Source organism: Tiliqua scincoides, chromosome 2 (genome assembly GCF_035046505.1).
Source record: "Tiliqua scincoides isolate rTilSci1 chromosome 2, rTilSci1.hap2, whole genome shotgun sequence".
Taxonomy (NCBI): domain Eukaryota; kingdom Metazoa; phylum Chordata; class Lepidosauria; order Squamata; family Scincidae; genus Tiliqua; species Tiliqua scincoides.
In genome coordinates, this window is record NC_089822.1 from 44911723 (window position 1) to 44928258 (window position 16536).

At 42.9% G+C, this 16536-nt stretch overlaps 1 protein-coding gene across 1 annotated transcript in view; it reads left to right on the plus strand.

Moving 5' to 3' along the window:
* The window catches only part of PPIP5K2 (diphosphoinositol pentakisphosphate kinase 2), an 81149-nt gene that overhangs the window by 28432 nt on the left and 36181 nt on the right, over positions 1 to 16536 (plus strand). Inside the window, exons 7-11 of the mRNA XM_066616928.1 lie at positions 1575 to 1729; positions 4066 to 4167; positions 8275 to 8436; positions 9399 to 9520; positions 14880 to 14981. Coding sequence (XP_066473025.1) covers positions 1575 to 1729; positions 4066 to 4167; positions 8275 to 8436; positions 9399 to 9520; positions 14880 to 14981 — 643 coding nt within the window. The remainder of the gene's footprint in view (positions 1 to 1574; positions 1730 to 4065; positions 4168 to 8274; positions 8437 to 9398; positions 9521 to 14879; positions 14982 to 16536) is intronic.

Here is a 16536-nt window from a genome sequence, read left to right on the forward strand (position 1 = left end):
GTCTTATGTTAGGGAAAAGGCACTCAGAAGAAGGCAGATTGACCAAGGGGAGTAGTGCCTAATGGTTAGCACATGCATCCCTTCCTGATCCCCACTTTCCCTTTCCTGGACCAGTAGCTGAACTGAGAGAAATCTTTGTTAGTTTGTATCCTCTGCCACCATGCCAGGCTGCAGAAACCAGGCAGAGAGGGCTGTCTGGGGGAAAAACATCGCCCAGGAGAGCACTGAAACCACAGGGGTTCATACTCAAAATCAAGCCTACAGTAGCATCTGCAGGGTGAAGAGGCATGGCAATCAACTGAATTATCTACATACATGGATCAGGCAGGTAAAGCGTCAAAATGTAACAAGTTTATTAAAAGTTTAAAAGAAAATATAAAATATATTTATATAAAAATATAAAACGTTTATATTAAAAGTTTAAAAGAAAAGGAAAACAGAATGGGGGGAATTGATAGAGAAAGTACTTTCAGGCTGATGGAAAATACCTGAACTCAACTAGAAAGCACAAGCAGGATCATATGAATAAGGTTACCATTAACAGCCAGCATATGGAATTGGGATGCTACTCTAGAACAAAGCCTACAAGCCCCCATGCATTGCTAAGCCAGCATAGTTTGTGCAGTTTGACGGAGTGAAAAATGCAAATGGTATAAAATAAAAATTATCTCTGAAACTCTAGCTAATACTACATTCCCTATAACTAGCTACTTACAGAGTCTTGGTAATCCTGGAGATTACTGGAGAGTTAAGTGGGTACACGTCCTGCAAATAAGCATCAAATACCATGGGCTGAACCTGGCAGAACGCACACAGTGTCCTTGTGTTTAGGCTCAAGTAACCAAAACTTGATCGTGTCCTCAAATTACCTGATTACAACAACAACAACAACAGGTATTTATATACCGCCTTTCTTGGTCTTTATTCAAGACTTTATTCCAGGCGGTTTACATAGGCAGGTTTTATTTAAATCCCTTATTAAATAGGGATTTTTACAATTTGAAAGAAGGTTCTTTCTTTCAAGAACCACTACATTCAGGTGTTTCATTCCGATTTGGCTTCACATTCTGGCCTCCATCCTCCCACGGTCAGAGCAGATGGAATAGCTCGGCTTCAGCTTGTCAGCTGCTTCAAGGTTGCACGGTGCCGGTGGCCTCGAACTGGCGACCTTGTGGATGTTATCTTCAGGCAGACGGAGGCTTTACCCTCTAGACCAGACCTCCTACCTGATTGAAGAACTGGGCACTGCCTAACCTTTCCACCCTACCTCTTTACCTGGATAAACAGGTTTGCTATCCAGTTGTCTATTTCTAGGCAAACTAGCTACCCCAGATAGCAAAGAATTGATCTGAATTCACATATCCATGTGGCTGTAGGATAATGGAGATTCAAACAAAAGAAAATGGCTGCTTGTTAGCTTCTGACCATGCATGGTTGCTTCTTGGGACTTAAGGAAAAAACAGGCAACATATTTTCTAAAAATAAGGAAAAAAGCCCACCCCCAATACCCCCACAGGGGAAAAGATGGGACATTCATCACACTTGAGTTTTGCTCTACTTTTTTTTTTCTTCAGAATGTAATTTGATTGAAGGAGAAGATCATGTGGAGGTGAATGGAGAAGTTTTCCAAAAGCCTTTTGTGGAGAAGCCTGTCAGTGCTGAGGACCACAATGTATATATTTATTATCCAACGTCTGCTGGTGGTGGAAGTCAAAGACTCTTTCGGAAGGTAAGATATGTTAAACTGAGTAATAATACTGTTAGATTTTTTTTAGCAGTGAAATGTAAAATGAAAATCTTTTAGGACAGCGATAGCTAACTTATTCAGTTCTGAGAGTTACATTGGAAATAAAATTAAGTAGAGGACAGCAACGTAACTGGCATATCTTGATGTTGATCCATTCTTTGTAATGGCCTGACTTGTTGAACCCTCATTGGGGGAACGGGGTAGGGCTTTATTATACTTATATTTTATTAAGTATAAATAAAAAAATACTTATTTTTAAGTATTTTTATTCTCTGCATACAATTGCTATATCCACAATGGACTGAATTGTGCCCCTTTGTATGTAATTAACAGATGTTTTGAATGTGCTGATACTGTAAGTTCGTCAGAATACTTGTTAGAAATGGTATTTTATGCACTTTTCCACTAATTTTTCCACTTCCCTCCCACTATCCTCTTCCACCCATACTTTGTTCGTTATCATATAATCTTTCAACTGCTCACAACCTACCAATAATGCACACACATGCCAAACTATGTTCTCTCACTCGGACTTTGCAGAGATTAAGAAAAACTGAAATATCCCTGGTTCTCCATTCAACCACATTATCATTTAATATTTATAAAGTCCCATAATCTCAGTAAATTAAGAATACAGTGGAACTGGAAAAGGTGCAGAAGAGAGTGACCAAAATGATTAGTCATTTTGGGGCATTCGCTTACAAAGCTGTAGCATTTTGGACTCTTCAGTCTAGGAAGAATGTGCCTAAGGATTGGACATGACTAATAAGAACACAAGAAGAGCCCTGCTGGATCAGGCCGAAATGGTAGCTTGTCCAGCTTCCAGTATCTTACAGTGGTCCACCAGATGCCCCCTGGAGCACAGAACAAGAGACCTGCATCCTGTTGCTACTTCCTTGCATCTGGCATTCTGAGGTCTCCTACTTCTAAAACCAGGCGGTCACACATACCCATCATGGCTTTTAATTTGTGATTGAGGCATTTACAAATACTCATGGGTGGATAGAAGGAAGTTATTTTTTTTTTCTCACACGCATTATACCAGAACCAGGGGACATTCACTTAAACTGATTGGCAGGAGATTCAGAACAGACAGAAGGAAATATTTATTTGCACAGCGCTCCTTGCCACAGGATGTTGTAAAGGCAACTGGCTTAGATGCCCCTAAAAGATGATTGGACAGCTTTATGGAGGGAAAGCCTATCTCTGAATACCAGATACAAGGGAGTAGCAACAAGATATGGGGATCTTGTTGTCTTGAGTGCTCCCAGTGGCATCTGGTGGACCACTGTGAGATATAGGAAGCTGGACTAGATGGTCTATTGGCCTGATCCAGCATGGCTGCTCTTACGTTCTTATGGAAATGTTGTACTAACTACCACTTAGACCCAATCTCTCTCCCTTTCCTTGCTGAACTGTGAAGTCAGAGCTGAAGCACAAGTGGATAGTTACAGTAGGATGTAGTTATAAAATATTATAAATGGAAAATAGATGTGGATGGAGTGAAAAAATGCTGGACTAAACATCCATAAACATAAAGCTGGATATCAGAGAAGGCCTTTTTACAAGTGCTGCTGCCTAGGGAGGTACGTGGAGCGGCGGCAAGAAATAGGGCCTTCTCAGTAGTAGCACCAACGCTATGGAATTCCCTTCCCCTTGACTTAAGAATGGCTCCCTCTCTTGAGACTTTTTGGCGAGGCCTGAAGACCCTTCTGTTTAAACAAGCCTTCTGAGTTCTTGGCCTTTTTAACATCTTTTCAACATCTTTTCATATTTTTTTACAGGCCTGATTCTTTTATGATTTGCTGCTCTATGCTCTTTTTCCTGAATACTTTTTATCTTACTGTTTTTATTATATGTGTTAATATGCTTTTATCTGTTTTTAAATTATGTTTTAAATCTGTTTTAACCTGTTGTAAGCCGCCTTGAGTCCCTTCGGGGAGAAAGGTGGGGTAAAAATAAAGTTGTTGTTGTTGTTGTTATTATTGTTATTAAACTATATTCTGTAATGGGTAAAGTAGCATAGATTTGTCCTCCAAGCACATGAAATCTCAGCCTACCTGCCAAGAGAAGGTTCTTGGTTTACTGCAACTCATGGGAGACTTTGCCGATCCAGGCCTTCTCTTTCTTCAGTGTGTTTTCTCTACCATGTTAACATTTTGTGTATATGTTTAATTTTTTGCTTTTTGTTTTGCTGTTGAAATTGTCAAAGAAGAGATAGACTTGGCAGGGGAGGGAAGAAGTTGAGTTTGTTTATGGAGCTTAGGTAACTTTTATATTAAGGCAAAGTCATTGTGATGGAAAGGTTTGTGTTTCAGATTGGCAGCAGAAGCAGTGTTTACTCTCCTGAAAGCAACGTGAGGAAAACTGGTTCATATATTTATGAGGAGTTCATGCCTACAGATGGCACTGATGTGAAGGTACAACAACTGCATGTTCTGGTTTATATTTAGAACAATCAAGTACTTCTCAAAAGCTTTATATGTGAGGCATTTATATCTGCGTAAACCAAGGTTGTCCAAACTTTTTGGCAGGAGGGCCACATCATCTCTCTCGCACCGTGTTGGGGGCAGGGAAAAAAAAGAATTTACATTTCAAATATGAATAAATTTACATGAACATTAGAGATGGAACTTATATGAATGAATGAAAGTCTTGCAATAGCTCAAGGCCTATAAAAGGCCTTTCATAAAGCAAGGCCGTTCTTTCCTTCACTACTGCTGCTGCATCACAGATGTGTAACAGCAAGCAGTGGAGGGAGCCTTCTGTTCGCAGCTCATGCAAGAGGTTAAACAGTCACCCTCACACTGAGAGCAGTTGTGTCGGGCCATCATAGGCTCCAGCAAGTCTCCAGAGGGCCAGAGGCTCATTGGAGACTGGGGGCTCCCCACACGCTGGATTGGGAGTCCCCTAGGGATACAAGTGGCCCCTGGGCTGGGGCTTGGGCATCCCTGGCAGGGGTGCCCAAAGTTTTTGGCTGGAGGGCCACATCATCTCTCTGACACTGTGTTGGGGACCAGGAAAAAAAGAATTTATTTAAAATTTACATAACTGAAATGGAACTTATATGAATGAATGAAGGTCTTGCGATAGCTCAAGGCCTATAAAATACCTTGCACAAAGCAAGGCTGCCTTTCCTTTGCTGCTTCACAGACATGAAACAGCAAACAGTGGAGGGAGCCCTTGGCCCATAGCTTGTGCAAGAGGTTGAATAGTTGGCCCTTGCGCTGAGAGCAGTTGCATTGGGCCAGCACAGGCTCCAGCAAGTCTCTGGTGGGCCAGAGGCTCATTGGAGACTGGGGGCTCCCCGTAGGCCAGATTGGGGGTCCCCAAGGGCTGTAAATGAGGGCCATGATTTGGGCACCTCTAGAGAAAAAATTTCTTAGGACAATATTATTTCCTTGCAGGAAGAGACCATCCTGTGAAAGGGAAGTCTACTTTTTAGTCTGTGGAAAATTTGCTGAATTTTCTTTCTCCACTTTTGAGGGTGAGGGAAGTTCCCACCCAGTTGTTTTCCTTTCCTTGTCAGAACTGCACAAATATACCATGTTCCGTGACTGTTCCCCCATGCTTCAACTTCTTCATCAGAGAGCAGATGGACAGAGCATTCCAAATTTAAGTCTATACCTCAAATGCCTATACTTTCTGGACAGGAAGAATAGAGGTCTAACCTATCCACCATTCTTCCAGTGATGACAAACCTGAGTTTGTCCTTTCCTCGACTTCCTCAGTTTTTGCTAGGGGATTAGTGCTTTGAATAAGAAAGCTCTTAGAAGTTTTCCCTGAAAAACTTCAGTTTGTTATTTGGGGACACCTTCACTAATTGGTCAGGGCTAATGCTTTTAGGAGTGACATGAGCCTAGGTGCTGTGAAATTCTCATCCAGATCCATAGCTGCTATGTTTCCCTTCATGGAAGGGGGTGATTATTTGGCGATTCCTTGTAGCATGTCCTTGTAGAGAACACAGTCAAAAAGAAGGCCATGCAACCTACACTCAGTGAAGAAAAATGTAACTGTCTCAGACAATCAAGATTACTCTGTTCCTTTTGATTCTGTGGAAGCCTCATCTGACTTAGAGAGTTCAAATGGCCTTCCTTGCCATGCAGTAATAGGTTTAACAGACACAATAATCCTTAACCCTTCAGTAACAATCAGGCATCTGGTATAGGTTGTTGTACCCATGAGACAACAACACAACTAATGTCAGGCAACTGCCAGAAGGGACTGCAGAAATTTCTTCTAGGACTGAGCAGCCAAGCAACCCACCCAAAGGATTGGTATTATCATCTAATATTCTACTCTGAATTCCCTCCTCTCCTGGCAGGAAAAGAAACACTGGAAGTTATTGTGAAGATTCCTTATTGTCAGTGGATGGGTGGTGTGTGTCTAGCCCTACCCAGCATGGTTCCAGAGTGCTCTCATTGCTGGTATGCCTATTGGCTACCAGAGTCTTTAGTCATGTGGACTCCTGGAAAGGCACAACTTTTTTCTTTGTTTTGAAAATACCTTTTTCTATGCTTTTGATAGTTTTCTCAAAAACTTTTTTTTTAATTGTCTTAGTTTGGAACATAAGAAAGCTGAGATTTCCTCAGAACAGAGGTGTCCAGACCAAATGTATTTTCTTACCCCTGCCTCAGGAGCAAGTGGGAGGAATAACCCACTGTGGATACACTCCATCCACTGTCAGGAAAGAACCTTCATGATACATTCCCAATTTTCCTTTCCAGTTCTAAGCTCTTGGAAGTGTCCCACTGAGTGAAATGGGTGCAGATGCAGCCTATTTATCCATGGATTTTTTATGGGGTGGGGGTACTGAAAGTCACACACACCTTTACCCTGCGCTCCATCCATTTCCAGGCAGCTCAAAACACTGCAAAAAGGCTCCGCCTTGCCCAGGCAGGGAATAGCCCTGGAGCCATGGAAGAGGTTCCCCTTGTGAAGGAACAGTAACATTTCTGGAGCCCCTGCGTCAGTGGAGGGTGAGGGAGGCGGTCAGAAAACCCTGTGTAACTAGAACACGTGCAGCGAGGTGGAGCTCACACACACACACACACACACAGAGAGGTGTGGTAGCAGCAGAGGGGATTTCTTAAAAAAACCCAGGGAGTGTTTGCCGAATTCCCCCCCCCATGGTGCAGGCAATCATGACACAAGCAAAGCATGAGATTTAGCCTACAATCCACTCCACACTTTCCTGGGAGTAAGCCCCATTGACTACAGTGGGGATTACTTCTTAGTAGAAACACATAAGGCTGGACTCGTGAAAGAAGCTTGGCAGCTGGCAACAGGGAGGGCTCAGGAGGGGATTGCTTTAAAAAAAAACCAGGGAGTGTTTGCTGAAATCCTCCCCCCCCCCCCCAGATGACGCAGGCTCTCCTGCTCCAGCAAACCTTCCCAGGCAAGCCTTGGAGAGACAGGTGAGGGTGAGCAGAGAGCTGGACTACAAGTCCCAGAATGCTCTGGGTCAGAGGAGCTTCCATGATGGTGGCCAGGGAGGGCTTCAGGAGTGGCAGCAGCGAGGAGGAGGAGAACCTGCAGAGTTCTCCAGGAGAACCTGTTTTTTGTTAATCGTGCCGAGTCATGGAATGGAACTAACGCGGATAAATAGGCTCTACCTATACTTCTACGGACATAATGGTACTCAAAAGTGTACGTTATGAATCCATAATATTGTACTTAACACCATCACTAGTATTGTCTGAGTTTGAGTTCCATTTTGTAATCTGGAAACTGTTGTCTGAACTAACTACAAGGCAGCTGTGTGAGGCTTTTTGAAATTGAACATTTGCAAATGTGATAAATAGTATGCATACTCTGTAACCCAAACAAATAACCATGTCACCGTTCACTTCTTTGACAGCTCACATTGTGCAAAGGCCAGCATACAAGTAGTTACTCTTCTAATAGTTACTAGGAAAAAAATGAGCCCAGGGAAATGTTTTACGTTTTCATTGAAACAGTTGCCCCTATGCCACATCATTTACAGCTCTTGAAAATCCCCACAGTATCTAAATTGGCTTGCCAGGTGATATGGTCAGAGAACGAGTAGGCCTCAGTTAAGAAAAACAAGTCTAAACTCCTCCCACCCCCTTGGGTATGCAAAGCTGGGAGCTCCTTGCACATTTTTTGGATACTGGCCAATGACTGTAAGCCATCTGATCAGGAGCCTTACTAATAAGTTGGTAATAGCAGTAGTTGTAGTATGAAACTTTTAAGGAGGTTGGATTGTAGTTGATTGTAAAAAAATGCAGTATAACATTGGGGCTTTTTAGTCTTTTCAGTTTGCCTCTAATCTCCATCATGTGAAAATGAAAATAATACTTTACAGACTTTGGAGCTGGAACTGGCTATGCAATGAGAATGTCGTATATTTAAAGGAAAGAAAAGCTCTTCTATTTTTTTCTCTCTTAAATCATCATAAAAATAGAAGAAATGGTATCATTACAATCACAACAAAAATATGAACGAATAAGAATTCAGACTGCTCATAATTGCTTCAAATATCTGTTCTTTTTCCCTAAATAAAGGTATACACTGTAGGTCCAGACTACGCACATGCAGAAGCTCGTAAATCCCCTGCTCTGGATGGGAAAGTAGAAAGGGACAGTGAAGGAAAGGAAGTCAGGTATCCAGTCATCCTTAATGCAGGAGAGAAGCTGATAGCTTGGAAAGTATGCCTGGCATTTAAGGTAACATGAAGATTTATTGATTATTTACTACATATTGCTTATCAGTAGAAGGTTTAGAAAGTTTAACATGGAGCACATCTCCTAATTTTGAGTTATCCATGAGGAACACCATTAAGAAAACTTGTAAATAAAGCCTCTTTTAAGCAAACCTGGGAACAGACGCAAGGGATCTTTTCTTTGTGCCATATGTGTGTCTTGCTTTTGCCAGGCTTCTCCAATGACTGTTTATCTATTTTATATGCTACTTTTTAACGTCTCCTTGGGTCTGCCACCTCCAATACTTTGGAAAGAGGAAGGGAATTGAAAATGCAGCTGTATCTTTTGCCTTACTACCTCCCTGGGTTTGAGTTAGTCTACTGACCAGCAGTGTCCTGTATTGTGCCTCCACTCCTTTCCTTTTCTCCTTGACGCTCTGTCTGAAGTTTTTAAACAGTGCTTATGATTATTTCTTGCTGTCTGGGTACACAGACTTGGCATACCTATGGCCCTTGAATACATGTTCAAGTCCAGGAGGAATCTTACCTAATGCAGGATTTATGCTATCTATAGGCAGGTGTGTTTCCCTGGCACACAACTTTCTGCCCAATCTCATATGGAGCCTCCAGAGTTGGAATGCTGCCATGTAGCAGGCAGTTACTGACAACAATGTAAATGAATGTCAGAAGACATTTTTCTATGGTTTTAGTGTTGCAAATGGTTTTAGAAATGTATCTCAGGGCTTAGACAAGGATGGGATGAGGGATGGGTTTTGAAAGCTGTAACATCTTAAAATATTGTAAATTCTGATGAACTTGCATGTTATGGCATACTCTAAATTTATGTGACTATAAAAGTTAGTGTAGTTCATTCTGGCCTGCTAAAATCTCAGAGTTGGTATTATCTGTTTGCTTTTTGCTATCCATGATTTGAAAAAAATGAATACCTTTGCACACTTTTAAATATGCCATTTCTTTTCTTGACAGCAAACAGTTTGTGGCTTTGACTTGTTGCGTGCAAATGGACAATCCTATGTTTGTGATGTCAATGGCTTCAGTTTTGTGAAGAATTCTATGAAATATTATGATGACTGTGCTAAAATCCTGGGGTAAGAATCAAAGAATGTTAGAATTGAAAGATGACTTTATGGTGATCTAATCTGTTCAATGATGGCATCCGCTACAGCATCCCTGGCAGGTAGCTATCCAACCTCTCCTTGAAAACTTCCCAACAGGTGATAGCACACTACTGCATGAGGTAGATACCTCTGATGTTGGTCAGCAGTTTTAGTTGGGAAATTCTTCTTAATGTCTAGCCTAAATCTATGGTTTCCCTATAGTTTCATTGGTTCTAGTCCTGCTCTTAGGAGTCAAAGATTTGGATTTTCTGCCTGTGTAAGTGGGCTGACAAGACTTCCTTTCTTTTTCATCATAATTTATTTAAAGCAGGTAGAATATTCAGTTAGATATACCTTAAAGTAAATACATTTTGTAAACAGCATTTATGGTTGCCTTTTGGTAATTGAGTTAATTCAGATAAGCGGATAATTATTTTAGGATAGTTAACCAGAATTGTCACTTGATAAGATTAAATAGTTCAAATCAGTTTTAATTGATTGTAGCTATTCGTATATGGCTAAAACCATTGTTCTGAAAAAGCATGCTTTCTCTGTTCAGATGGTACACATGTCAGCAGACACCATATTATAAAAAGCATTCATTTCTGTCTGAAAGTGAAAGTGAACTGCCTTTTCCAAGATGTTTCCTATCTTTAGTTTTTATCAGTGCTTGTATTAAAAATATTTTTAATGCCCTGCCTCATTAATCAGGGCTGCAATTTTACCCTAGCTAATTGGGTAAGAGGCACTTTTTCAAGTGCGTGCTCCTCACCCCAGGAGTGTCTTTTCTAGTGGCTGTCTGCTGGTGTTTTGCATCTTTTAGATTGTGAGCCCTTTGGGACAGGGAGCCATTAGTTATTTGATTTTTCTCTGTAAACCGCTTTGTGAACTTTGTTGAAAAGTAGTATGTAAATACTGTTGTTATTGTTACTGTTTTAATTCAGTTATTCATCTTAGAATCTTATGAATTGATTAAAGGTTGCAGCCTTACCCATAATTTGAATATCCTTACCCAGCATAGCTCAGAAGAGTTTTTCCAGGGATACTTTCCAGTTTAGGCGATAAAAGATAGGAGCTTTGTAGACACATTGGGGAAATCTGCTTACATAATCGCAACTTGTGAAGAAATAATTGGGAAACAATCATTGGCACACACAAGTTCTTTATCAATGCAACCAATTGTTAACAGATGTTAACAACAACAACAACAGTATTTATATACCGCTTTTCAACAAAAAGTTCACAAAGCGGTTTACAGAGAAAATCAAATATCTAATGGCTCCCTGTCCCCAAAGGGCTCACAATCTAAAAAGATGCAACACCAGCAGACAGCCACTAGAAAAGACACTGCTGGGGTGAGGTGGGCCAGTTACTCTCCCCCTGCTAAATAAAAGAGGAGCACCCACTTGAAAAAGTGCCTCTTAATCAGTTAGCAGGGATGTTAAAGAACTGTTTGATATATATTTAACATAATCTGTTAGACTACCTTATACAGGATCAGACCAATGGTTCTGTCTAGTCATGTGTTTTCTGTTATGCATGACTCTCTAAGGCTACAATCTTATACACATTTTTTGATGTGCATAGGATTGAGCTATAAGACCTATATAAAGCAACTAACATAAGAACAGCTCCACTGGATCAGGCCATAGGCCCATCTAGTCCAGCTTCCTGTATCTCACAGTGGCCCACGAAATGCCCCAGGTTGCACACCAGATAACAAGAGACCTCATTCTGGTGCCCTCCCCTGCACCTGGCATTCTGACATAGCCTATTTCTAAAATCAGGAGGTTGTACATGCACATCATGGCTTGTAAGCCGTAATGGATTTTTCCTCCAGAATCTTGTCCAATCCCCTTTTAAAAACGTCCAGGCCAGACGCCATCACCACATCCTGTGGCAAGGAGTTCCACAGACCAACCACACGCTGAGTAAAGAATATTTTCTTTTGTCTGTTCTAACTCTCCCAACACTCAATTTTAGTGGATGTCCCCTGGTTCTGGTGTTATGTGAGAGTGTAAAGAGCATCTCTCTATCCACTCTGTCCATCCCCTGCATAATTTTGTATGTCTCAATCATGTCCCCCTCAGGTGCCTCTTTTCTAGGCTGAAGAGGCCCAAACGCCATAGCCTTTCCTCATAAGGAAGGTGCCCCAGCCCAGTAATCATCTTAGTCGCTCTCTTTTGCACCTTTTCCATTTCCACTATGTCTTTTTTGAGATGCGGCGACTAGAACTGAACACAATACTCCAGGTGTGGCCTTACCGTAGATTTGTACAACGGCATTATAATATTAGCCGTTTTGTTCTCAATACCTTTTCTAATGATCCCAAGCAGAAAATTGGCCTTCTTTACTGCTGCTGCACATTGAGTCGACACTTTCATCGACCTGTCCACCACCACCCCAAGATCTCTCTCCTGATCTGTCACAGACAGCTCAGAACCTATCAGCCTATATGTGAAGTTTTGATTTTTTGCCCCAGTGTCCATGACTTTACACTTACTGACATTGAAGCGCATCTGCCATTTCACTGCCCATTCTGCCAGTCTGGAGAGATCCTTCTGGAGCTCCTCACAATCACTTCTGGTCTTCACCACTCAGAAAAGTTAGGTGTCATCTGCAAACTTTGCCACCTCACTGCTCAACCCTGTGTCCAGGTCATTTATGAAGAGGTTGAAAAGCACCGGTCCCAGATCTTTGGGGCACACCGCTTTTCACTTCTCTCCATTGTGAAAATTGTCCATTGACACCCACTCTCTGTTTCCTGGCCTTCAACCAGTTTTCAGTCCTTGAGAGGACCTGTTCTCTAATTCCCTGACTGTGGAGTTTTTTCAGTAGCCTTTGGTGAGGGACCATGTCGAACGCCTTCTGAAAGTCCAGATATATAATGTCCACGGGTTCTCCCGCATCCACATGCCTGTTGACCTTTTCAAAGAATTCTTTAAGGTTTGTGAGGCAAGACTTACCCTTACAGAAGCCATGCTGATTCTCCCTCAGCAAGGCCTGTCTATGTGTTTTGAGATCCTATCTTTGATGAGGCATTCCACCATCTTACCCGGTATAGATGTTAGGCTGAGCAGCCTATAGTTTCCTGGGTCCCCCCTCTTTCCCTTTTTAAAGATAGGCGTGACTTTTGCTATCCTCCAATCTTCTGGCACCGTGGCCATTTTGAGGGACAAGTTGCATATCTTAGTCAAGAGATCAGCAACTTCATTTTTCAATTCCTTAATAACTCTTGGGTGGATGCCATCAGGGCCCGGTGACTTATTGATCTTTAATTTATCAATGAGGTCTGAAACATCTTCTCTTTTAACCTCTATCTGACTTAACTCCTCAGTCAGGAGGGGCCGTTCGGGCAGCGGTATCTGCCCGAGGTCTTCTGCCGTGAAGACAGATGCAAAGAACTCATTTAATTTCTCTGCCATCTCTAAGTCTCTTTTTATCTTCCCTTTCCCTCCCTCACCATCCAGAGGGCCAACCGCTTCTCTGGCGGGTTTCCTGCTTCTAACATATTTGAAGAAGCTTTTATTATTCCCCTTAATGTTGCTGGCCATGCGTTCCTCATAGTCTCGCTTGGCCTCCCGTATCACCTTCTTACTTTTCTTTTGCCACCGTTTATGTTCCTTCTTATTCTCCTCATTAGGGCAAGACTTCCAGTTACGAAGGAAGCTTCCTTGCCCTTTACAGCCTCTCTAACTTGGCTCATATGCCATGCGGGCACCCTCCTGGATTTAGTGGAACCCTTCTTTCTTTGCAGTATACACCTCTGTTGGGCGTCTATTACTGTTGTTTTAAGCAGCCTCCATGCACTCTGGAGAGATTGGACTCTTTTTACCTTCCCTTTCAACCTCCTTCTAACCAGCCTCCTCATTTGAGGGAAGTCCGCCTGTCGGAAGTCAAGGGTTTTTGTGAGAGATTTGCCCGGTATTCTTCCCCCGACGTGCACGTTGAAACGGATCGCAGCATGATCACTGCTCCCCAATGGCTCTGTAACATTGACATTTCTAACCAGGTCCTATGTACCGCACAGTATTAAATTCAGAGTCACCTGTCCTCTGGTGGGCTCCATGACTAGCTGCTCTAAGGCACAGTCATTTAGCACGTCAAGGAATCCGGTCTCCTTTTCGTGATCAGAACACAAATTGACCCAGTCAATATGAGGATAATTGAAGTTCCCCATGATTACAACCCTGTCCCTCCTTGTCACTTCCCTGATCTGTTTCCTCATTTCAAGGTCCCCTTCCGATTTCTGGTCTGGAGGACGATAGTATGCCCGCAGTATTACATCGCTCCACAGGCCTGATAATTTAACCCACAGAGATTCTACGGTGGAGTCGGATCCACCTTCAATCTCTACTTTGCTGGATCCTATCCCTTCCTTAACATAAACGGCCACCCCACCTCCAACATGCCTCTGCCTGTCCCTCCTGTAGAGTTTATAGCCCGGGATTGCAGTATCCCACTGATTCTTCGCATTCCACTAGGTTTCCGTTATGCCCACTATATCAATGTTTTCCCTTGTCACCAGACATTCCAGTTCTCCCATCTTTGCTTGGAGACTTTGGGCATTCACATAAAAGCATTTGTACATGAAATGCCCCAGGGTGGGCTGCTTATTCGTTCCTTTGTCCACGCATCCTCTCACTGTGCCAAACTGTCTATCACATCCCATTACGCTACCATTCCCAGTTTCTTCTCCTACTCTGCCTTTGTCTTGTTCTCTAACCTCCCCATCCTCGTCCCATAGGGATGAGGCGTCCCAAACTGGATGCCCCTCGGCTCCTGTCGGCCTTCCCCCAGGGATCAGTTTAAAAGCTGCTCTGCCACTTTTTTAATGTTATGTGCCAGCAGTCTGGTTCCATTCTGGTTCAAGTGAAGCCCGTCCCTCTTGTACAGGCCCCACTCATCCCAAAACGTTCCCCCGTGCCTAACAAGAACGCTACCTTTGAGGTCCTGCTTTCAGCTTCCTACCTAAAAGCCTAAATTTGGCCTCCAGGACCTCCCGGCTACACTTGCCCACGTCGTTGGTGCCGACATGCACCACAACCACTACTTCCTCCCCAGCACTGTCTACCAGCCTGTCTAGACGAGAAGTGATGTCCGCAACCTTTGCACCAGGCAGGCAAGTCGCCATGCAGTCCTCACATCCATCGCAAACCCCCCTCTCTATGTTTCTAATAATCGAATCCCCCACTATAAAAAGCCCCCGAACTCCCTCCTGGTTCATCAAGTGGTAATAGTTGTTTGATGCAGAATATTCAAGATTTTGACAGATGAATTAAGTGTATTTTAAACAATTCCTATTTTATTTCAACCATTTAATTTAGATAAATATTTATTTTCTATTTAGAAATATCATAATGCGAGAACTTGCCCCACAATTTCAGATCCCATGGTCCATACCTTTAGAAGCCGAGGATATTCCGATCGTGCCCACCACATCGGGAACAATGTAAGAAAAAATTTTGCTGTCTGAGTGCCCAGTTCTGAACTTACTCCGCTGTTGGTGAGTGTCGCAAACGTGCCGTAAAGCATGTTCTCGACCCTCAGCGCCGGTGAATCACTGATGCTCCACGGCTTGGCAGTCTTGCGGACCGCTGGACAGTGGAGAATTGAGTGGGGGAGGAGGGAGGAGGCGTTCTGGGGCGGAGAGTGGAGAGAGGGCTGGGGGGAGGCTTGCTGGGGGAAGGAGTGGGGTGGGAGGGAGACGGGACCGGTGGAGCTCTTTTCCACCAGATCCTCAGCCTCTGTTTTGGGTCTGCTGCCCAACATGGAGGCTCTTGATTCTACAGTGACCCAAGGATTGCCTTAGAATCAAGTGGCCCATTGTGGGTTAATCGCCTTACTTGGGAGAAGGGACAAAAGTCCCCTTCTCCCAAGGTGCCACTGGTGCTGCCCACAGCACTCAGGATGCTGTGGCAGCCATTTTCGGCTAACGGTCCAAGCAGCATAGGACTGGGCTGTTAGTTATTCAAACTCCTTGTGTAATGTTTCTGATTTTTTTTCTGACCTCAAGCTTCTTTCACTTTCATCTTGGAATAATGTTTGTTTGTGATTTGCTGTTCCAATCCTGCTAATATAGATTTCTCATTCTAGTGGGTAAACTCCCTGGGTCTAATTTGAACAGGCTTAACTCAAACAAATTAATTTGGGCCAAACTTGGGTCAGGCCTGAATTAATACATTTAAGTTTGGACTTTATTTTAAGCAGGACTTGTTGATTTTCTTACCTGAGATTGAGGTCTTCATTGACAACCAGCTTTTCTCTCTTCTTGTTGCCCAAATGCAGGGTGACCAGATCCATTGGAGGACCAAGTGCCTATATCGGAATCTTGGGGCTGACTGGCTGGTCAGTCAAGGCAGCAAAGAATGAGGCAAGCAGTAGGCTGCTCACCTGCCTCCCACCTTCTGCTTCATTTCTAGGACAGGCCTTAGTGCCTATACCTTTAACCATTGTGTAGAAGAGGGAATTTTGGCAGGTGTAGCTTAGCATGGAAGGGTTTACAAAAGCTACACCTGCCAACATTCCCTCTTCTATACAGTGGTTAAAGGTATAGGCACTCTGTCATCCATTGGATCTGGTCACCCTGCCCAAATGGGTAGAGCTGGATACATTGAATGTGTCATATGAAATGCCTTGACGCTTCTCAGGAGCATCCATGGCACCTGGGAAGCATGGGAAATGTCATTCCTAGTGTTATAATTCTGAGGCATTGAGAACTATATTTCCACTACTTCACCATAGTAGTTGATGCAAGATCAGTTCTAAACTATGGGGGTAGGCCAAATTTAGAATGAACATGGAAAAAGGTAAAAACTTTGAGGTTATTTTTCCTTTCCACCCACTCCCCGCATGCACACTTTTGAAATCCAGTGCAATCATTAGTTTACCATTGTTACTGAAATGTAGAACAAGATATTTTTAAGTAGAGATATTTTCAAACCTGGCTTCCATTGTTTCATAATATCTTTCATATATTATATATTTCATAATATTGCATGTGTTTT